The 22825-nt window shown below is 38.8% G+C and overlaps 2 protein-coding genes across 2 annotated transcripts; one reads left to right on the forward strand and one right to left on the reverse strand.

Annotated features, from left to right (window-relative positions):
• Positions 1–2573: 2573 nt before the first annotated feature.
• c1h1orf35 (chromosome 1 C1orf35 homolog) lies at positions 2574–13222 on the reverse strand. Its single transcript, XM_088347175.1, has 8 exons — positions 12708–13222; positions 10487–10634; positions 10363–10408; positions 10209–10291; positions 8621–8693; positions 8226–8305; positions 7205–7318; positions 2574–2996 (listed from the first exon to the last, which is right to left on the reverse strand). The coding sequence occupies exons 1-8, from the start codon at positions 12802–12804 to the stop codon at positions 2744–2746; spliced, it is 894 nt and encodes a 297-aa protein (XP_088203301.1). The 5' UTR covers positions 12805–13222; the 3' UTR covers positions 2574–2743.
• guk1a (guanylate kinase 1a) lies at positions 12672–21495 on the forward strand. Its single transcript, XM_088347189.1, has 7 exons — positions 12672–13364; positions 15551–15664; positions 17123–17164; positions 17251–17486; positions 19210–19294; positions 19588–19673; positions 20779–21495. The coding sequence occupies exons 1-7, from the start codon at positions 13331–13333 to the stop codon at positions 20815–20817; spliced, it is 636 nt and encodes a 211-aa protein (XP_088203315.1). The 5' UTR covers positions 12672–13330; the 3' UTR covers positions 20818–21495.
• The last annotated feature ends 1330 nt before the right edge of the window (positions 21496–22825 follow it).

Below are 22825 nucleotides of genomic sequence, written 5' to 3' on the forward strand. Positions count from 1 at the left end.
TGTTTGGTTAATGGAGTCAGATAACTACATTGAACAATTAGGTAAACGGTACATTTTGTTAATTTAATTCCAACAATATCCTGAACCGAACAGAGTATTGCGGCAGTGGCTCGTCTTGGGATCAAGAGATCGCAGTTCGAATCCCGGCTCCTCCGTGTTACATGTCGAAGTGTCCTTGGGTAAGACACTGAACCCCTAATACCCACAATAAGCAGGTTAGCGCCTTACATGGCTGCAGGGCCGCTATTGGGAAATGTGAAGCCCCCTGTAAAGCGCTTTGGGAAGTCTTGACTTGAAAAACGCTATATAAATGCAGGTCATTTCATTACCTATTTGGCTTTTCACACCCTTATATTAGGACGCCGCAGTGAAGTTTGTCTTCAATCAAGCCATAAGTTCCCGACCCTTGAAATAGAGGAATGTAGCAGGGACCCTTTTTCAATGCGCACTGAATTTTTCCCTGGTTTTCATCGGAAAGGTGGTCATGAAAAAGGGCATTTTCTTTGCAGTCCTCATTAGGTGACCCAGGGGGAGGCCAATGTAATGCCTGTGCGTGTAAAGGAACACGACGTTTAGCCCGCGGCAGCCAGTGACCTGCCGCATGCACGCTGCGTGGGGAGGCATTCTAGACGGGCATTCTTGCGGGTTGATTAGGCTGCTATGGTTTGGGCATCCGAGCCCAAAAAACGGAGGTGGTGATGAGTCCGGGGCTGCTTAGAGGGTGGGGGGCTTTGTGAGGGCCAATATCTCCTGCTGTTCCGTCAGCTTGGTTCGTGTGTGGCACACTAAAGTTATGCACGACTGTTTTCCCCCCACGAGGAATGCCTTTCTTTCTTTTAAAGTAGCCCTCATCAATTTACAACTAATGCTCAAGATGCTGAGAAGATGGTAAAGTAACCTTGGCGGGATCAAACGTGTATAGGGCTTTCATTAACAAGCTTATTTTGTTCAATTTTTTTGGCTCTATATATACACGTACCATTTTTTTATTTACATCTTTTAAAGACATATTTTTAAGCCGCCTTTTATAATGGAGACTGGTCATTTGAGACGGTGTGCGTCCACAGTTCTGTTAGCGTCCGCTTAGTATGTAAAAAAAGAAAGTTATCACATCAAATAAATCCCTGATAGCTTCGGGGAAAACATGAAATCTTGTGGTACTAAATAAGTGAATTATATCTTGAAGTGCTACTTTTACTACATACTCAAACACATTTTTGAACTTTATTTGTACAGTCATTTTCTTACTTTCACCATTTTCATCCTAGAATTAAAGAAAACCCCTAATACGTAGGTCACCCCCACCCTAATTAGTTCCTTGGCCAGAACACCAATGATAAATGTAAGAAAAAAGTAAATAGGTGCAGTAAAAAAAGGTGCTTCGAACTGGGAAATGTTAATACGTACCTAATAGAAAAAATATTTTCATATTTTTTAAGGACACATAAAACTCTGCATGCCACCTTTAAGGCAAGTATTACTTTTCTTAATAAAAAAACAGCAAAATAGCCCAGCGTTGCCGAGACAATTAAAGATTGGATTTGACTCCTTGGAGTGGTAAGTGGACAGGAGCTGCGGTACCCAATTTGGCCGTCCAAGGCCATTAGAGACCCCACCAGAGCAGAGCACAGGAAACCAGATCTTTATTGGTATTTATTGGGGGTGTCTTTACACTAAACCCATCTAAAGACACTCGCTGAAGCCTTAAGTACCACCTGGTAACTTTTCACAAAAATCTGTTCAGTTGTTTTGGAGCCTATGAGTCACATACACACACAAATCCGGATTTATAAAGTAGTTTAGATTAGATTTAGATCTGGATGCACACTCTAAAAATAATATTTTTCACTCCACTTTTTAAGAGGGGGGATTTAGCATAGACTAAGTTGACAATATAATGTTGTTTAGTAAGATCATTTCCAAAGTTTCATCCTTCAAAGACATCTGTTAATGTAGGTTATTAGCTTCTGCGGTTGTTTTATAATCTGGGTGCGTAATATACCCGACAATAAATTACTTATATCTAAATGAAATGAAATGATCTGCATTTATATAGCGCTTTTCAAGTCAATGACTTCCCAAAGCGCTTTTCATTGTGCTTCACATTTCCCAATAGCGGCTGTGATCTGTGCAGCCATGTAAGGCTCTAACCTGCTTATTGGGGGTAGTGGGGTTTAGTGTCTTACCCAAGGACACTTCGGCATGTAACACGGACAAGCCGGGATTCGAACTGGGATCCCTTAATCCTAAAACGATCGCTCTACCTCCTGAGCTACTGCCGCCCCTCTAAATCTTTTATGTGTGCAATACATTACAATTGCATTGCATTTGGGGCAAAGGCCTAAGTTTGATCTTGACATTGGTTGGGACATTGCACATTTCTTAAGTGATCCCATTTGATTGCTCTTGGACCAATGATGACATTGCACATTTTCTTAAAGTAAACATATTGGTGGGGACATAACAATTATTCCCCTGTGTTGGTGGGGACACGTCCCTTCAGTCCATGCCAAAAATATGCTCTTGATGAGAAGTTATTAATATGACCAAAAAACAACAATAAAGATCAAGTCTCAGTGGTATTTCGTGGTTTAATCGTTGTTCAAAAAATAAAAACACGCAGTAATAAAAGGGCCATCGACAAAAACGGCCCTTCAAGCATCTATTAGGTAAATGATATCTCAGGGCGCGGTCAAGGACTATTATGACTGAGCGAGGCTGGGCGGCAGAGGGGCGCATGAGCTCAGTCCGAGTCTGTGTCGTGGCGTCGCCTTGGGCTTTGTGCGGCACGGCCAGGGGCCGTCTTGTGGGCCGAGGGGTTACGGGGGCCGGGCGACCCCCCGTCGGAGCTGTCTGTGTGGTGGCGCGGCTTTCGATGATGGGGGCGTGGGGATTGGCGCTGTGTCTTTGGTCCTCCCCTTGAATGGCTGTCATGGCTTCTGGCTCCACTCTGGCTGTGGTATGATGGATTAGGACGGTGGTGGTCCTTTCGGGCTCTGAAGAGCAATAGACAGCGCGTAATCGGATCGTGGCTTCTCGTCCTTTTGGAAATCGCGATTCACCCACGACTGGGGCAGACATTTTGCAGAAGTATTCTATGAAATACATTTTCATTTGATGTAGAGCAGGGGTGTCCTATTTACGACGCGGGGGCCATTTTATGGACCGTAACCATTTTTTCAGCTGCTTGTATTATATTGTAAAAATAGCTTCAGCACTTACAAGACACGTTTTATACTTTGTAAAACTATATATTTGAAAATGCAAATGAAATTTATTTTAAATAAATTGGATAATTGTTGGACAATAACAGACTAACCTACAGATTGGTTTTTGGCCCTCAGAGAGAGGAGTTTGTATTTTTACTATCTCTGTATTGAGTATTAGAGTTGCGTTTAATTTTTTTTTTGTTCGACAAAAGACTTTTTTGGGGGAAAATTTTCTTATAGTAAGTTTTTTCTCATGCAACTTTCATACGAGCAGGCGAAGGGGTTTAGAATATGCTTAGGCTTCGCATTTACTTTCTTAAATTGGCCACAGTGATAGCTTATTAGGAGTTGAGATTACAAAAAAAATGTAATACTTATGTTGTTATGCATATAAAAAAACATTATCCTACAATTTTATTGGACTGTAGAATCAACTTAATAGAATTATTTCAATATCTATAAAAATATATTTGCAGTAGATTTAATTAAGGGGATGGTGTCTTAATAGTCTGTAGTTTACTAAACAAATAAACATGACTTGACTTTGCCCATTACAACTGGAGTCAGTTTTCAAAACTTTTTCTTGAGTGTAATAATACTCAGTGTTAGAGGTCGACCTATTATCGGCACAGATATTTGGGAATTCGACAGCTGCCGGTGTCGACATTTTAATCTATTGGACGGGCCGGTTAAATATATTTAAAACTGGGTTATTTAGGCTCAGATGCAGCCGAGTCTCTCTCTCCCTCTCTATTTCGCTGACACTACCCACCAATGTTCCCTCAAATTTTCCAGGGGTCTGAGCGTTCACACAAAGTCGGTGAGCAGCGCTTGAAACAACAGTGAGCAACCCTAATCCCAAGTGTGGCAAGATAATTAATTATCAAACATGTCCAAAACTTGACATCAAGTTACATTTTGCTGAGTTTCCGGCAATGCAAAATTATTTTTCTCTTTCGAATGAATTGACTCATGTACTATTGCAAAGGTTGTACGGCCTACAAACGTCGTTTGTTCTTACAATTCTTTCACAAGATATCCATTTCTTTTTATTTCCTGATATACAGGGATCAGAATTTTCCGCGGATCCGCGGATTTCCGCTGTTTTTGAACCCCAAAGGCATTCCGACTTTTTCACTTTTTCTCTTGCGTAGCAAACAAATTCAAAATCCGACTGTCTCACTCTTACCTTTATTGCTCTGGCGCACCCTGGCGGCCGTTAGAAAAATTGGCCGCATTGTCGCACAAGCTGCAGGGACTGAACTGCATTTGAACTTATCTTGCAGTATTTACAAAAAAATCAGTTATGTGGGCAAATTATTTTAATCTTCTAAAAATGTTACTTAAATGATAAATATAAGCATGGTTTTGGACAAGTAAATTGCCTAAAACCCAGGTTTTTTTTTTTTTTTTGGGGGCGCCCTGGTTTATTCCTGGACGCTGGCTATTTCAGCTGAAAATGAAAATCTCCATTCTGATCCCTGGATATATTTTGTCGCATAATATCAACATTTTGGGAGGCTTTTTTAGTCGGTTGTAAGATACAGAACTGTACTTAATTGCATTTTTTAGTGGAAGTACAATGTTGGCAACAAGATTCACTTGATATAATTGGAAATTATTTTAAAGCAACACAAACTTTTTCTTTTTTCCGTGTTTTTTTTCTACTTTTTTTTTTATTCCTTTAAAAAAAGTCTCATTGTTTATTTTTTCCGAGCTGTTTCTTTTTTCTTTTTGTTCTCTATTTACTTTTTTCCTACATTTCTATCTTTTCATTTTTTTCCTGTTTTTTTTCTAAATTTTTCCTTTTTTTTCTCTCTTCCTTTTTTTCTCAGCTTTTCACTACTTTTTAATTTTGGTATTTTTTCTTTTTTGTTCTATTCCCCCCTTCATTAAAGTCATTTTGTGCATAATTGTACATAATATTTGGTCATGTTGGGATTAAAGAAGCAAAAACCACCTGAAGAGGACTCGAAAGAGCCGGTTATACTTCGACTCGACTTCAAAATACCACATTTCGGACACAGCGTCAGGGGAACCTGTGTATTTTTACCTTCATGCACTGTAACTTTGACTTAAGTCACTTCTTAATTAGTCATTTTGAGCCCTTATTTTTGTGCGCTGGCTAGATTTGCTTGTGCGCCGATAATGTGCGAGCAGTGCTCAATTGCGCACGCGCGCAGCTTAGAGGGTACACTGCTACCCACCCAGTGCCTTCTGATTGGATAAGCGACCGTGGGCGGAGCCAATATTGCAGGAAGAAGAATGTTTGAGTAGAGTAAACAGCAACAACTCTGCTAACAGCACAGTCCCGGCATGCCTGTGAATAAAGATCTCTGATAATATTAAGAAAAATGTTCGTGGTAGGAAAGCGTGTGTATGAATAAGAGAAGCGTAAAAAATGTAGTTAACTTGTTCTAGGGAAGTACATTCAGGCGGAAACTGACATTTTAGCTCTTATCATAACATTGGTTTCTCAATCAAACAGGTGTGTTCGTGGATAAAAGAGAGCATACGAAGCACGCCAAAGTGGGAGGCTGAGTAATTATCTCTTACCATAACATTAGTTCGCCAATCTGGCACTAAAACAGGAGTGCGCACACTTTTCAGTTTACGATTCAAATTTTGATGCACTTTATGTTTTAAGTTCATTTAAGTCATGTTGGTTGTACTGAAAAAAACTAGGTGCGATCAATACAATTTTCTTGGAAAGATGCCAAAAATCTTAAGAAGTAATTAATAACAATACTACACACTGATAACATTACAATTACCTTTCCTTGGGAAAAAGGTTTTTTTTCCCACATTATAATGCATTTATTTAAAGTGAATCAACAAATAATTCAATTTCAGGCTCATAATTTTTAAATGGCTTCGAATAGGTAGGCTTGCGAGTACCAATTCAATAAAAAAGCCGATACCTGGGTTTCGGTACTCGCTCGTCCCCAATAGTAAAGTCAAGTCAAATTTATTTATATAGCCCTTAATCACAAAAATGTCTCAAAGGACTGACAATAAAAAGTTGGTCAGTGTTGCCGATAAAGAAAGTCTTACACCAACAGTATTCTCAATACGGAACGTAGTAATAACATTTTTTACACCCTAATTTGTGTATAGCAGTTCCCTTTAATGCGCTTAAAATTATGGACGATTTTAGAGATACGGGGAATTCTGGGGAAACTGAAAATGTGAAACGCTTGCCCCAAACAGCAAAATTATCAAAAAAATTATATCTTATTCTGCAATGACTTGCCAAATACCCGTATATCAAGGACGATAAGACGAAAATGTATGCCTGATATTGTTAGTTGCCTATTCATATGAGTGAAAAATAAAATAAAAATCAGGTGAATCGAGAAATTCGAGATCATTTGCTATTCGATTAAGACTTTTTAATCTCGAAACGTAATTTTCCAATATTGTTTACACGTACCATGCATGTTATTTTACTGAAACTCATCTCAATGAAAAAATAAAATAAATTCTTTTTTTAAGGCCTATTCTTTAACAACAAGCATATACATGTTTAACCCCAGAAATAATACTTATTTGTACTGTTTTTTTTGTATATTGCAACTGGAAATCCCCTAGTTGATTTTTAAATTCTTACTATTTAATGTCAATTACGCCAGCAGTGTAAAAAATGTTTTTAATTTAACCTCAAAAAAGTCAAGTTTAATGGAGAGCCTCACACTCATTGTTCAATTCCAAACAGTCTGGAAACATTTGTTGGCCTTGAGAGGGCTAGGCACCATCAGGCTGTACTTGCCCAAGGTACACAACAGAAAATGGTGCCCCTACGACACTAGTGGTTAAGGGATCCACCCACCCAACCACCATAGCGCTAAGTGTCTTGAGGTTGCAGCCACCAATGTGTTGGCGCCCTCTAGTGAAAGGCGTCCTAATTATTACAAACGTGAACATGATTTGATAATAATCAATAGTAGATAGAAATAGCACAAAATGCCTGGAAACGGGATGTTTGTTTAACCTACCTCTTTCTGTCGTCATCAGAATCCGAGGAGGATGAGTCACTTCTCTTTCGCTTCTTCTTCTTCTTTTTCTCTTTTTTACTCTTCTTTTCTTTCTTTTTCTTCTTGGTCTCATGCCTGAAAAGATGAAAAGGAAAAATATGTTTGTAGCCAACTGATATCTGCTTCAGGTGCACATGCAAAATAATAACACCTGCATTTAAAAGTCCGTCTTCACTGTAAAGGCGATTGCATACACAGCAGATTTTGATACACTGCAATTTGTGTGTATATTAGTTTTATACAGACACTGCCCGACTTACGAACGAGATAGGTTACGGACGATCGTTCGTAAGTTGAATTTGTTCGTAAGTTGCTTCAGTGCTATATTTTTCATGTTTAAGGTTTAAGTATGTTTAAGGCTTGTATAAGTAACCTGGAAGGTTTTGTACTAAAAAATAAAAATTTCAAAAAACAATATGCTCTCTAAAGATAAATAAAGTTGAGTTTAAATTACTTTTGGAAGATAAGCTTCAAGAATTAGTCGCCTTCCTCCTCCGTGGTAAAAAGTAGCCAATAAAAAAGCATTCCGACCATTTTTTCAATCGCATCAAGCTTTTTTTATTCCACTTTCATTTCAAAAGAAACGGCTCGCCCCTTCTTTACACAAACCATATTGATTGGATGCACGAGATATTAAACAATAAAAACTTCGAAGTTCTGAGCGCGCTAGAGATTCAGTACACGTAGCACTGCATGTTTACATACGAACTAGAAAGAGGAAGCAGATTATTTTTTACTTTCGGCTGGATTATGGGTGACCTCTCACAGCGCACTACGCCGGTAGCGGCGGAAAAAAAGCACTATAGTAATGTCCTGTACCCGGAAAAAGGGGCACACAATAAAAAAATCTAACTCACAGCCATGTCTGGATATTTTTCGACATCCCCCCAAAAAATTTTCGTATCTACCGTTATACATAAGTTTAACGGTCATAAGTAGGGAAGCATCTGTAATGCAATTGTAGGTCTTGTTGGTTACTCACCGTTGCTCTACGTCTTCTTTTTCCACAATCTCTGCTGTTTTCGCTGTTGAGGTTTCTGGACGATTTGTAGTCTTGTGGTGCTGAAAGTAGCAAGATGCGAAATACTTAACTCCCCTAATGCTCCAAGCAGTTGCACAACATTGCAACTAATGAGCCATCCCAGATGTAAAAATATACATTGTGGAACCCCTTAAAGTTTAGACTCAATTTCATTGGTTACTCAGTTGTGAGTTATTAGTTTACTGATTTGTACAAAGCAGTGTCTAATGTAAATATGAATATGTGGATATAATTACATTAACTGCCCTGACACAATTCATAATTCCTATTAACTCAGCTTTAAATCGTTTTGCAATAAATCTGAAATATGTGTCATTCTTCACACGAGGTTTTACCGTAAAAACTGGCAGGCCCATTTTTACAGCTTCCTTTTCCTTTTGGGAGAGGACTATTTTCCGTGAGCCGGCGCTGCAAAGAGAAATCAAAACACACTCGTTAATAATTACACTTAAAGGGATTACGAAAGACACCATTTTTTTCCAAATAGGCATAGAACGTGTATTGTTCCTCCCCCACAATCATGCAGATATGTTTCAAAATATCTCAAGAAATTATTTTTCAAAGTAGATCTCATATCCCAAGAGCTGTGACGCCACCGGAAGACATAGAGAACCAAAACAATGGCGTGTCACGTTGAAAAACAGACGGAGATTGTAGTAATCAGCAAATGGACAGCGCTCATTTTTTCTTGGAGTATTTGGAACTTTGCTTATTTTGTCACTGGGGGACTTCTGACTGTTTTGTCCGAGGCGCTTGCTTTGATAATTTCTAGCTTTGTGCAGTAAATTTATCTGCCTTCTTGTACAGTGTGCGTTCCGTTTTTGCCTTTGTATCCTCTTAGGTATGTGTGACTTTTCCTTTCGTGTTTTTGGCCGTGTGTGTTGCAATTGATATAATATTGTCAAGATAGCTCCCCATTCGCGTGCGGGTCTAGGTTAGCCCCAATAAGAGTCAGCTAGCTGGCTTGGCTGCCGCGCTCATTGTTTTTTCGAACAGCTGGCTTCGTGTTTCTTGCTTAATCGTTCTTTTGCCGTTGGCTCACGGTTATCCTTGCTGCTCAATGCATGGTTTCAGTCAGCCCACCTCTCGTTCTTCCGCCGAGCGGTCCCGGCGAGCCAGCCGTGTCCCGGCCAGTTTAGGGCTGTTAGCTCTCTGTGTGTTATTTTAGCCATTGCTGCACCTGTGACACAACGCCAAGGCATGCTTCACAAAAAAATACCAAAACTTGGCTTAAAACGCTCAAAACCTTTTCGACTACTGTAGTTAACATGTAAACTAAAATGATGACTGGCTTGTTAGGGTGCTGGTGTGCTTCAAATAACGCCAGAGCTCATAAAGTCCAAGATCAGACACACTATCTTCAAAATCCATTATCTCGGAAAATAACTGGAATATACCAATGACATATATCCATCCAATATCTGCACTGCTTATCCGCAGTAGGGTCGCGGGGGTGCTGGAGCCCATCCCAGCTATCTTCTGGCAGTGGGCAGCGGACACCCTGAACCGGTTGCCAGCCAGACGCAGAGCACACAGAAACAGACAACTCGCTTGCTTATTTATACCTAGGGACCATTCGGACAGGCCTGACGTGCATGTTTTTGGGATGTGGGAGGAAACCGGAGTGCCTGGAGGAAACCCACGCAAGCATGAGGACAACATGCAAACTCCACACAGGAAGGTTCGATCTCATGACCTCAGAACTGGGCCGCACATGCTCTAACCACTGCGCTGCCCCCGATGACATATACTGTATGCAAAAATAAGGTATTTTTTCCACCTTTTGTATGTTTTAGAATTCCTTTAATAGGAATGAGCTGTTTGTTTAAATTGAATAACAAGAACGACATTATTAATAGCACAGAAAATAAAATTGCCAAGTTTCTACAGTAAAATATTTGCAAACTAAATTCAAAACATCACCTGGAGCTCCCCAATCCTGAGAGACGATCAACGTTCCTTTCTTCCCCATCATCCTCATCCCTTCTACAAATATCTGCCAAATCCTGTGGGAATATCAACCATTTGAGTTTAGAGATATCTAAAACTTATAAGAAAACAAGTTGGGATCCTTTACCTCTTTGGTCAGTCCAGTAGGCTGTCTCTTTATAACCTTGTGACCTCTACATTAACAATGACAGTGAGTTAGAACCCACAATCTCCTACATTGCCAAATGGACTTTCATGAATGGCACACTTACAAGGCAGCCATCAATGCGTCATGTTCTGCAGCTTTGACAGCAGCTAGCTCCTGCTCTTTTGTCCGGGGTTTTCCGCTTTTGTCTTTGGCGTACCACGTCAGGTCTTTACCTTTTTGCCATCGACCCACTGGAGCCATGAGAGAATTTCCTGCAGAGAAGAAATAACACTTGAATTCTCACAGGCAGTTGAATGGATGATATTCGTGAGGATTTGCATTCTCAACTGGCCAAAGACTTTAAAAAGCTGATTCACCTAAACATGCCTCTTAAGACAAATACAGAAATATGATTCTTTTAGTAGAGATGTAATGGAAAACCGTGACAAAAACCCTGTTGTTAGTAGTAATACTATAATTACAATAAAATTCAAATATGCAAATCATTAATTTCAGGCAAAGGATCAAGATATCTGAATATTATGATTTACAATCAAATCTCTTTTTGAAAAACTGTATTAAAAGGTCTTTGTTTTAACTTTTTAAAGAAGACATCTTTTTTGGTTGAAAAGTTCAATTTCAACAAATTTAATTTACAAAATGTTATGAAGTCTTTATTTGATTTTTTGGGATAATACAGAACGAAGCAGAATCAGAATCACTTTTTTTATTGGTGTGTTGGCACAGCGAAATTAGGGTTGCACCCCAGTTGGCAAATATATAGTATAACAAAATAATGAATAATAAAAAATAAAGTAAACACCTCTAATATGAAGTATTCATATTTAAAAATTGTACAAAACCAGGATATTGCAAAACTGTGTTCTAAAACTGATAATGTGTTGATAGCTTTGTGGAAGAAGCTCAGTTGTTCGTTCGGGCCTTGTGGGAACCGTCTGCCTGATGGAAACAGTTTGAAAAGGTGGTTGCTGGAATGTAATGTGCCTTTCAGGGTCTATTTGGATATGCTGAGTTAGCGAGAGCTGGCAATGTCCTCAGGGCTGAGAAGGGGGCAGCCGGTAATCTTTTGGGCCTTTAAAATCCTCCTGTCCACTGCAGAGCACCGAGCACCCCACACAAATTTCGGAACATATTGAACGGGCAGAACACAACCGAATTTGAAATGTTTATTTATTTGTAATAAATTACTTTTATAACAGATCTGACCCAGCTGGAAAATCTTAAAGAAATCTGGTGCTCTGCGCCAATCTTATTAAAGGCCGGGAAAGACACGAGTACATTAACAACTAAAGTTGTGTAGTAATTTCGTACATAATATTGATAATGGGCAGCACGGCGGCGCAGTGGTTAGCACGTGTGTGGCACAGTTCTGAGGTCATGAGATCGAACCTCCTGTGTGGAGTTTGATCCAAATTGTCCCTAGGTGTGAATGAGCGAGCGAATTGTCTATCCTGTGTGCCCTGCGACTGGCTGGCAACCAGTTCAGGGTGTCCCCTTCCCACTACCCAAAGATAGCTGGGATGGGCTCTAGCACACGCGCGACCCTACTGATGCTAAGCGGTGCAGATAATGGATGGATATTGATAATTGGAATTCCTGAAAGCACAATATACTTCCTTTCCTGAGGCCATCTGCTGCCATCCCTATCATAGCGGATGTGCCTTTTCTCACATGGTTGGTCTGTGTGCTGCCATATTTGTATTTATTTTATAATTATATTCGGATCATTATTATTATTTTATTATTCCTTTTTCACATTGATTTTTACCATTGTGTGCTTCTGTATTTGGTGATCCCGGTTGTTGGGGCGAGGAAAGGCAGGGGATTGCATTGTCTTATTGTACACAATGTTTTGATGCAAACTTTGAAAGGATGAAAACTGCTTCACAAATAAATTTAGATTTGTTGGACAACTTGTCCTGGGTGTTAAATTTGAGCCACCAAAACTTAAAAATATGTACAAATAACCTGAATACAAGATAACTTCAAAGTGGTTAAAAATTTGAGTTATTTTAGGGTAACAGAGGGCTGTATTTAGAAAACGCCTTCCACGCGGGCCTCGTGTTGACATAGTTTAAAAGGGGGGCTGACAGCGCAGCGTCTACGTGGATCAACTTGTGGTGGGCGATGATAAGAGGCACACGGGACTAAACACACACGAAAACAAGCAATCAAGGATCTGTGTGATGAAGGACACAGTAGCTCAAGGTAAGACAACGACAAACAAAACGCACCAGAGGCGCTACGTTTTGATTTTTCTCGTTGCCTGCATGTACTGACTCGCTAGGCCATACACGCTTGTAGTTAGCATTGTGCACACTCACCCAAATAATTCTCTCGGTGTTTGTCCACTTTGACGTCATCCCAATTGAATTGATCCTGACCTCCTCGGGAACCTCCGACTCTCGAAGAACCGAACATCTTGAACTTTCGTTTTGAAAAGACAACCGGTGTATCGAATGGAGCTTGTTAGCTTTTAGCTTCACGTTAGCTAGCGCCCCCGTAGTCTCACGTCCAGGGGTTTTCCCGATTATTTCCCCGAGTTTACGGTGCTACTTCCTCTCTAGTATTTTTAAATATGATTATGTACGGTTAATATAAGTGAGTTAAAACGTACACAATAATATCTCTATTAATAGTTAAGTAAATTACGACTCTTCACGTCACCGAAACCCCTTTTTCTACAGCTACAGTTGCCGCAGGGGTTTCATTCGTTATTTAATATAAACGTTGAAACATTTTTAAACGATAAAGAGAGCTTCTATCAGCGTACATCAACGTGCGCACCGCCTATGACGCAGGTTGTTTATCGGATTTGTCGCGTAAAGATGACGTAGAGTGACGACGTCAGCGCAGAATGGCTTTTGAAGCGAAGGAGCTCAGCCTGAGAAGGATCACAATTCCTCGAGGACGTCCTCACAAGGAGGTCACGTCCAAATAATCGCTAATGTATATGCGATACTTCGCCCGGCTTTACTCAGGTAGGAAGAACACTCATGTTTGTTCTCTTTTCCAGGTAGTTAATGTGTACCGTAGCAACGGTTGCCATCGAGATGCATCACCCTAATGTTTATTTTTGTGTGTTGATTCGATAATAGGCTAATCACATCCGACTTGCTCCATTTGCTTTCTTATTTGCACGTTGCTCGGAAGTCACACGTTGACGAATCGGTTTATAAGTACTTTCGATGCGTGCATTTTGTACTTGTCAGCATTTGTTTTGGCACCTATAGTGCACGATATGAGTCAATGAAATCAAGGAAGATCAAATATTGGGTCTCAGGAAGTCCAAGTGCCTGACTTGTAAAGCCTAAACGTAACTTAGTTGCAACAATTAATTCGAACAATGCATCGGACATGAATTTTCTGACGATTACTATTCGTGCACCGTGTATGTTTACAGTACACACAAACTCATTGTTCCATTCTGGCCATCCGTTTCAAATAAATCTTCACATGACCTTATGGGAGTCAGCCGACGCCAATCAAGTTATCCGATTTGGATTCTGGTTCTGTTATATGCAGTCTGGTAACAGCATGTGTATTGTATGGTTTGTTTTAGATTTGGCACATCATTTTTCTTGCAATTTCAAGAGAGGTGTCAAGACTCAATAGAGAAGCGACCAAATTGAGAGAGAAAATATATGTAAAATTACAACATCGTTTTTTTTCCATGCGTTTACAAAATACGTCATTAAAATTGCAAGTGAAAAGTTTTTTTTAATATCAAAAAGCTACTTTTGGTGTGGTGATTATGATCAATGTTTTGAACATATTATGATTTGATGACATGTTTTTTTAAATGGGGAAAATGGATATTCCCATAAGACATTTAGAGATCCCCAAAATGCTATGTTGTTAAATATTAGTAGGCTCAATTATTCTTTTTTTATTGCATGTACGGATAGTTGGCATTACTAACTTGTGTGGTATGAAACTAATATATATTACAGGTATCATACCACACAAGTTAGTGTATATCAATTAGTAGTTGTTTTTGTACACCGTGGGCTGTAGGAATCTGTGCCGAAATACATGGATGAATCATCAACATGAGTTAAAATAAAAATAAAAAGGAGGTCCCTGGCCCTTTAAGGGACGAGACTATAGAGGGCTCTTGTCATTTGCACCTGCAAACACAACCAGCCTCCATTGTGATCACTTGGAAACAAGATGGCTTTTAAATTCAGATTTTGTATTTTTTCTAAACTACTGTGTGTTGAAGATTTCTGCATGTCAGCTATCATGTGGACGATTTGGTACTAATCAAAGCCCTCTTGAAAAAAGACGTAAGTACAGCAATCTGTTCAGGATCTTGACTACATGTAGTGGTTTTAATCCCTAATTTCTAGTTTTTTATTAGTCATCCCCTCCATAAAATGTTAAAGCGTTTTTCTGAGGCTGCAAGTCAACATAGCCCTGCCCTGTTTGTCTGACTCCGCTGGCTTGATTTATCTAGCTGTGAGCTTACTTACATGTAAGGCAGAGTAAATACGCTTTTTCATGATTAATGCGTGACTCATAGTCAGGGTTGGGTAGTGTTACTTTAACTTGATTACTTTCAATTACTTTTGGATTACTCCAATACCAAATATGCTAATAAAAGACAAAATAAACTAAATATGAATAAAATTATGACTCACAACACGTGGTAAGCGTTCTCTCCTGACTTTGATCTAAACTAACATAAAATGCGACAGAAACAAAATGAAAATAAATCCAAAGAGCTCGCCAACATCATTTTTGCCGTTCTATGTATTCCGTTACTCCCCAAGCCTGCACAAAATTTAGTAATTTTATTCATATTTAGTTTCTTTTGTCTTTTATTAGCATATTTGGTATTGGAGTAGTCCAAAAGTAATTGAAAGTACCGTGATCAAGTTAAAGTAACCCTACCCAACCCTGCTCATAGTAAATGGAACATATTGCAGTGTAACCAAAGCATTACATTTCAATATGAAATTGGTAGCTGGTATATAATTGGTTTTAGCAGTTGTTTATGCTCCCGCAAGCATTATGGCGGCATAATTACTCCTCAAGGGTGCTGTGTTAATTGCTTTTTCCACAGTAAATTCATGACTCATCTGAAATTCCACTGTGTCACCGGTTTACCAAGACTCACTATTCTCGATTGCTCACTCTTTTTCTTTTCTTTCTTTTTTTTTAGCTATGGCTGGACCCAGGCCCGTGGTGCTATCCGGCCCATCCGGGGCAGGAAAAAGCACTCTGCTCAAGAAACTCATGAAAGAATACAGCGGTGTTTTCGGATTCAGCGTCTCACGTAACTAATTCACCTTCCCCCCCTTTTAAAGAGTTTGAAACATGTTGTGTACATTTTATTTTTCAAAATAGATTAGATTCCTCTATTATATTCAAAACATGTCTCTTGTTTAAGTGAAAACTAGTACGATCCACTGGCTGGTTGGATTTCGGATTAGGATGACCCTGCAGCCTACTTAGTTTTCCAGGATTTGTTAAATCCGCTCATGTGATTCTGATTAGCACAACCAATATAAATAGAGGAATGGCGTTTAGGAAGTTATTTTGTTTGAGCGGGTTTTTGTTTCAATTTATCAACAATAAAACAACCCACATGAGGTAGTTTTGTTGTACCGCAAAGTCTGAATCATGGAAGTTTATATCTTTCAGGACGACTTTCTGATTCCTCTTTTCTCTAACATTAATTTATAGCACTGCAAGTAAATATAGTGTGATAATGAGATAAAATCAAATGTCTTTTCGTATGTCATCTGTATACTAGGGTTTTGGCACTCTCACTGCCTCGACCCTGGTTTGATACAATATTTCGCAATTTCGGTCGGCGGCATATTTTTCTTGAACAATCATTGTAATATACAGTGTAAGTGTATAAAATACAAATGCGGTAGCTCTTACTGTAGTTTTAAATCAATGTGCCTTATATATAAAAAAATCCAAGATTGTTTTTTGGGGTGCGTCTTATATCCAGTACGCTTTTATAGTGAGGAAAATGCGGTAAATATTTACTACTTTTGTCTATTTGAAAGCTGTACAGTATATAATTTTCACTCGACACGGCTTGTGCCAAACTGGTTGAACTTGTCGCGTAAAGTGGCTTTCAATAGTTAGTAATGTAACTGGAATTTAGTATAGTGGGCAGAGCTAGAAAAAAGGCATCTTGAGCAATTTGCTTCGGTGGAATTTTCAGCACGGAATCTACTCTTAACTAGTCTAGACTATCATGTAAATCTTTATTTGCGTTCATGTGTGTTTGTATGTGGGTTATAGTCTCTGAAATAGCTGAACCAATTTTCGTGAAAATTCACACAGTAGTATTTTAGGCCTCTGGTAATGTTTTTGGTGAGGTTTCGTGTCAAGCCACTCCCAATAAACACCAAGAAAAATGATAAAAATATGCTTTCGTGTGCAAGCGGCTTTAGAGCTGCTACTGTCATACTTCCTTTGGCACTCTCTTGTGGCTCCCTGCCACTTTTTCAACTAAGTACGGCCCAAACATAATGCTTGTAATTACAATTTTTACACAACCTCAAAAAAAAGTCAAGCCATTGTTTAAACACTGTAATCTGAAAGTTATTTTCTTTTTGGTGAATTACAAAGGGCTACTTAAAGACGTGTACTTTACTTACAACATTTGACCGACTTAGTCATTTCTAACTTCCATAATGAATAAAGATATTATTTGTTTTTCTATAACACAAAAAGTCAACACATGTATTTTTTTTCGTCTATTTTAATCTAGATACTACAAGGAACCCACGACCAGGAGAAGAAAATGGCAAAGGTACCTCTTAATTTGATTCTACTTGAGTATACGTTATGTGACGTGACTATCAACAAGTGACCAGACCTCCTTGCCGGGTCTTTCAGATTATCACTACGTCACCCGAGAAGCCATGCAGGAGGCCATTGACGGGGGCGAATTTATCGAGAGCGCAGAGTTTTCCGGGAACATGTACGGGACAAGCAGAGCGGCCGTGCAGGCCGTCAAGGCACGTAACCTCATTTGCATACTCGACATCGACATGCAAGGGGTGAAGAACATCAAGAAGACTGACCTCAATCCCATTTACATCTCTATCCAGCCTCCATCTTTGGATATCCTGGTAAGAAAAACTTGATGCAGGAGGCCGTCTGTTATCATGGTTCTGTCATGTCATAAAATCACAATAATATAAAAGAACATCTATTGTTCGTTTCCCTCTACGCTACACAGGATTATTAAATGTAAAAATACTAAATCACAACAGTAACATTGTCTTTTTGGTGCCCCGTTACTAAATCCTCGTAAAAATGTCCATGTAAACCTTCTACATATCACACGTACCTTCAAAATGTTGTAATATGCATCCAGCAGGGCACGGGTGCTATAACTATAGCGTGCAGGCTATAAATACAGCAAGTGCACTCGATCTGGCCCACAAAGATTCTGAAAGTAAGTATAGGAAATTTTAGCATAAAATCTTTTTAAATTTGTTTTTCATCACAATCATTTTTGCCCTGTATTTCTTTATTTTATTTTTTAAACATACAGGGCAAGTGCAATATTCATTAAATTTTAAGTGTTAAAAACATTGAAAATGTCATCCAGGCCTAGTTAAAAACTCAAAACATTGAAAATACTGAAACTCGCCTTTGGCTATAATTATCACTCATTAGTACCGTAAATTACGGACTATAGAGTGCACCTGATTATAAGCCGCACCCACCACATTTCGGGAGGAAAACCGGTTTTGTACATACATAGGCCGCACCTGTATATTAAATAAGCCATACCCGACACAGTCCAAAAATCACAGCCGGCAAAATGAACGGAAAATGATACCGGTACTTAAGATTTGATGCAGACCTGCAGAGTCCGGGTGCCCGTTGAAAGTAATCCAAGGAAAAAAGTGTATATTTCCAAAGGTAAGGGTGGGAAAAATATATATCCTCTATTGTCGGCCGCGTCCACAAACACGTCTCACCTTTACTCCACTTCCCGTCAGCCCGCGTTTGCCCCGCCCTTTCTTTCTCATTTGCCCGTGCAAAACATATCAGAATAAGTTTCTAAAATAAATACATTACAAAAATATACAGTTGCAAATACATATTATACATCGGTTACACATATTTACAAAGAAAGACTGTACACCAAGAGAGTTTTCAAAGCTTTAATAATAATATTATAACTTTCATCCCAAACCGTGCCTGTGAAGGGTAGCAAAATGCTACTAGGAACACGCTCGCGACACAGTAAACGGGTCTGTTAAAAAAATTATACCGTACATGTAGAAACCACGGTAGACCGTCCTCATTTATCACCTTATAACTGACGTCATCAAAGTCGGCTTCCTTCAGTATGGGAAAGAGACTTTGTCATATAGACGTAGTCCCACGTTCCCTCATTCAAAAACACGCTAGCAACACGCTCGCAAAGTAAAGTTTACGTGCAGTAGCTCTGTTTCCTTCTTCATCGGACTGCTCGATTGCGTTTAGCTTGAAAATTGCGCCATGTGCCTTTCTTTTTGCAATTTGCATGATGAGGATATGTCTACGCTAATTTAATTTGTGCACAAGCTAAGAAGTTGCAGTCTTCCTCTGCGCATATATTCTACCGGTCCAAATCCTACCTTTTGTACTCGAGCGCCGCTGGTGGCCGTTAGAAAAATTACATAAATTGGCCCCATCACTGAATAAGCCGCAGGGTTGAAAGTTTGTCAGGGCTTGCCATGAGTAAACCACATGAAATCTGGCCGTTTTAATGCTGGATCTCTCTCCTGATGCAACGTGAACCGTACATGTATCTATTTATCCATTTACTTGTGATCCTTTTTGCATAATTTTCAGGAAGCCCGTCTGAGGGACAGAAAAACAGAGTCAGAAGAGAGCCTACAGAGGCGCTTGCAGGCCGCCAGGGTTGACATTGAGTTAAGTAAGTGCTTTTTTTTATTGGCAATTTCTTAATATCTTAATATCCCACTAAATATTGGAGATTATGATGCAGCACATGGCACTGATCGGTTGTAGTTACAGAACCAAGACTAACTGAGAGGCAGCGTGGTGTCACCCCTTGTTAGGAGCTATCCTAATGATCAACTTTCCGATCATTTTATTCTTTTCCACGTTAATCTATACCTTTTTAAAATTTAACACTGTTCCAAACAACCACATTGTAGCTTCAGATTCAATCAAACACGACATTAACGCATTTGTACTCCTGCACAGGTAAAGAACCCAACATGTTTGATGTTGTCATCATCAACGAGAACTTGGAAGATGCTTATGCGCACTTGAGGGATGCGCTGCTTGAGGTGAGCCATAATTGGATTTAGGTTGACAGTTGTGGCTTTCCACTAAACCCTGTCTTGTCTCCATATCTCACGTCATTCGCAGATGAGACAACTCACAGCGTTTTCATTCTGTCGTGAAGCCCGTGTCAAAATACACTTATTATAACTCGTATCCATAAACTTATCGATTGGTAAACTGAAATTGAAGATAAGGACTTCGTATTCACTTTTATGGCAAGAGCAAAAAAGTGTCAACCAATCCCAATTTTGCAGTGGTGGCAGTTGCTTTGGGTTATACAAAGTTCAGTATATCACTTTCAAAGGCTCATAGTAATAAATATTTCTGCCATTTTCAGTCACAACAACACCTGGAATTACATTTTAATAAATCATTTCCAATTTTACGTATGATTAAACATTAACCATTGTTGGTTTCATTTTAACTTGACTGCAACGAATATTTAATGTTTAACTACTAGCTGGTATGCAGCATGCTGCATCAAGCTAAATTGTTATCACGTTGTGCTTAAGATTGATGTCTATAAGATATTTTATTTTAGTAGGAGTGATACATTAGATCAGTGTTTTTCAACCAGTGTGCTGTGAGACCTTGTCTGGTGTGCGGCTGGAATTTGCCCAATTTTATCCTCCCCCAAAAAATCAGGCCATTATTCAGTATTTTTGCTCTCTTCAGACGAGGGACTGTAATAGTCATCCATATCAGTAGGTGGCAGTAGATTTTTATATACTTTTTATGTACAAATTATCTGCTCATGAGGTAGCACAGTACATTTAGTAACTTAATTTGTTCAACAAAGCGGTTTAAGATTGCACTGTAATAAATAACAACATAAATAAAGCACATCATTCTTTTTTATTTAAGTATTATTTTCTTCTTATATGACATAACTTCATTTTCAAACATTTTCGTCGGACTGTGTGCCTCTAATTTTTTTTTTTTTTTTTTATAAATAAAAGTGTACCTTGGTTCAAAAAGGGTTGAAAAACACTGCATTAGATATTTAACCACTGTATGAGTTATATAACAAAAACAACCACAGTCTGAAACTTCGTTAAAGTAAGCAAATGTTGTTGTAAATTGATATATTTTTTCCATATCCTTTAGGAAATCAATATGGTCAAGAAAATCCAGATGTCTTCGTAGGAGATTGGGCAAAAGACAACACCATTCACTCCTTTTTAAAGAAGACCTCGTTATGAACATTCCGTCCAAAGCTGGTCTGGAAAAGCTCCCTGAGCATATTCGTCCAAATATTTAGGTTTACATTTGTGTTCTGTTTAGCTATAGTTATTATTTCTAAAGTGGATCATTTTTTAGTAGCAAAGAACTTTATATTTCAATTATTGCTTTTTGCATTTTTATTCGAAAAACATCGGTGTGTGTTACATTGTCTGCTCGCAAGACGAATAGTGCTGTATGCAGTCATTCAAAGATTTTATTCACCGTTGACCCAACTGAACTCATTCCGATATGTTGATCAACTGGTTTGTCAAACCCACTTTTTTTCCTCTGGCTAAATGTGGTAAACTGGTTTGATATCATGTGATAACATCTTCAGTGATGATAAAAACACTTGGCATATTCAATTGCAGAGTGCTGGACGTCAAGTAAAGTATTTCATGTATTCCAGTTAATGTTTTTATTTTACTTTGTGCTAACTTAACTTTGTTGTATTATAATTGAGTCATATTTCATAGTTAGAAAGTATGATAGTCATGTCAAGTGTGTGCGGCGTGTGTATCATTGTGTAGGAATGAAGTGAAAAGAGAATTATGTGTCTTAAAAGAATAACTGCAATTACAAACTGCATTAATTTCTGTAGTGGGTGTCGTCAATTCTAACTAAAAGAATTGTCAAGTTTACTAATACCTTTTGAAGTTTAATAACATTGCAAACTTTTGAATGTGTATTTTTTGTTTTATGTGTGTGTATTTTGGTGAAAACAAGGGTGGTTCTACTCGCTCTACATACTTACACAGTGGAACCCGCTGTCAAAGAGACAGTGTGTATTTAGCAGCTCCTAGTGGTAAAAAAAAGTTCATTAATTTAAACAAAAATATTGATTTAAAATGTAAATCAATTATTTAAATTTTAAATAATGAACAAAAATACACAAACGACCATGCAAAAAAAGTTATATGTCCTCTGTTTTAATTCCGTGTTTTATTTTGCATATGTATCCCTCACAAAGGTTTCAAATTATTAAACCAATTTTAATACCACACAGAAACAACCCAAGGAAATACAAAATGCAGTTTGGAAATGTTTATTCCATTTAACAAGGCCACAGGCCAAAGTGAAATCACAAAATAATTGTGACTAACCACAGTTTTGGGACAGCTGAGCTAAATTCCACAAGCTACACCCAAATTAATTTCTACCACCTGTATTGAATCAAGAAATCACTTAAATTAAAGTTGGTAGACAAAGTTAAGTAGGCTACAAAATCTCAAGAACACGATTGACATACCACGACCCAAAGAAATTCCAGAAGAAATTGGAAAAAAAGTGATTGAAATCAATCAGAATAGAAAGGGTCACAAAACCATTTGGCTGTAGGGTTTCAGCAAACCACTGTCGGAGGATTTATCCACAAACGGCAAAAACTGGAAACAGTGGAAAACCTTCCCAGGAGCGGTCGACCAACAAAGATTACCGTACTCCAAGAGTGGGATGACGGCTCATCCAGGAGGTTACAAAAGAACCTCGAGAAACACCCAAGGAACTGCAGACCTCGGTGGCCTCAGTTAAGGTCAGTGTTCATTACCCCACTATAAGAAAGACAATGGCCAAAAATGGCATCTATGGGAGAGTTTCCTCGTGAAAACGATTGCTGGCACTCTCAAATTTGCCAAAAAGCATCTTGATTATCCTCAAGGTTTCTGTGGACTCATTAGTCAAAAATGTAATTCTTTGGAAGGTGAGCAACCAGTTACGTCTGGCACATTATTTGACAAAAACACTATGAAGCCAACCATGACCCATGGTGGTGGCAGTGTGATGGTCTGGGTCTGCTTTGCTGCCCCAGGACCAGAACAGCTTGATGTGATTGACGGAATAATGAATTCTGATGTTTACCAGAACATCCTGAAGGAGAACGTTCGGCCATCAGTTCGTGCCCTTCAACACAAGCGCTCTTGGATCATGCAGC

Source organism: Urocampus carinirostris, chromosome 1 (genome assembly GCF_059441175.1).
Source record: "Urocampus carinirostris isolate Australia breed hairy pipefish chromosome 1, RoL_Ucar_1.0, whole genome shotgun sequence".
Lineage (NCBI taxonomy): Eukaryota > Metazoa > Chordata > Actinopteri > Syngnathiformes > Syngnathidae > Urocampus > Urocampus carinirostris.

Coding starts and splice junctions, on each gene's coding strand:
- c1h1orf35 (XM_088347175.1), bottom strand. CDS start 12,804: ATGTTCGGTTCTTCGAGAGTCGGAGGTTCCCGAGGAGGTCAGGATCAA. Junction 8,306..8,620: donor TGGGCCTGCCAGTTTTTACG/GTAAAACCTCGT, acceptor TGCTACTTTCAG/CACCACAAGACTACAAATCG. Junction 7,319..8,225: donor AAAGAAGACGTAGAGCAACG/GTGAGTAACCAA, acceptor TCATCTTTTCAG/GCATGAGACCAAGAAGAAAA.
- guk1a (XM_088347189.1), top strand. CDS start 13,331: ATGTATATGCGATACTTCGCCCGGCTTTACTCAG. Junction 19,295..19,587: donor CAGGGTTGACATTGAGTTAA/GTAAGTGCTTTT, acceptor ACTCCTGCACAG/GTAAAGAACCCAACATGTTT. Junction 19,674..20,778: donor TGAGGGATGCGCTGCTTGAG/GTGAGCCATAAT, acceptor CATATCCTTTAG/GAAATCAATATGGTCAAGAA.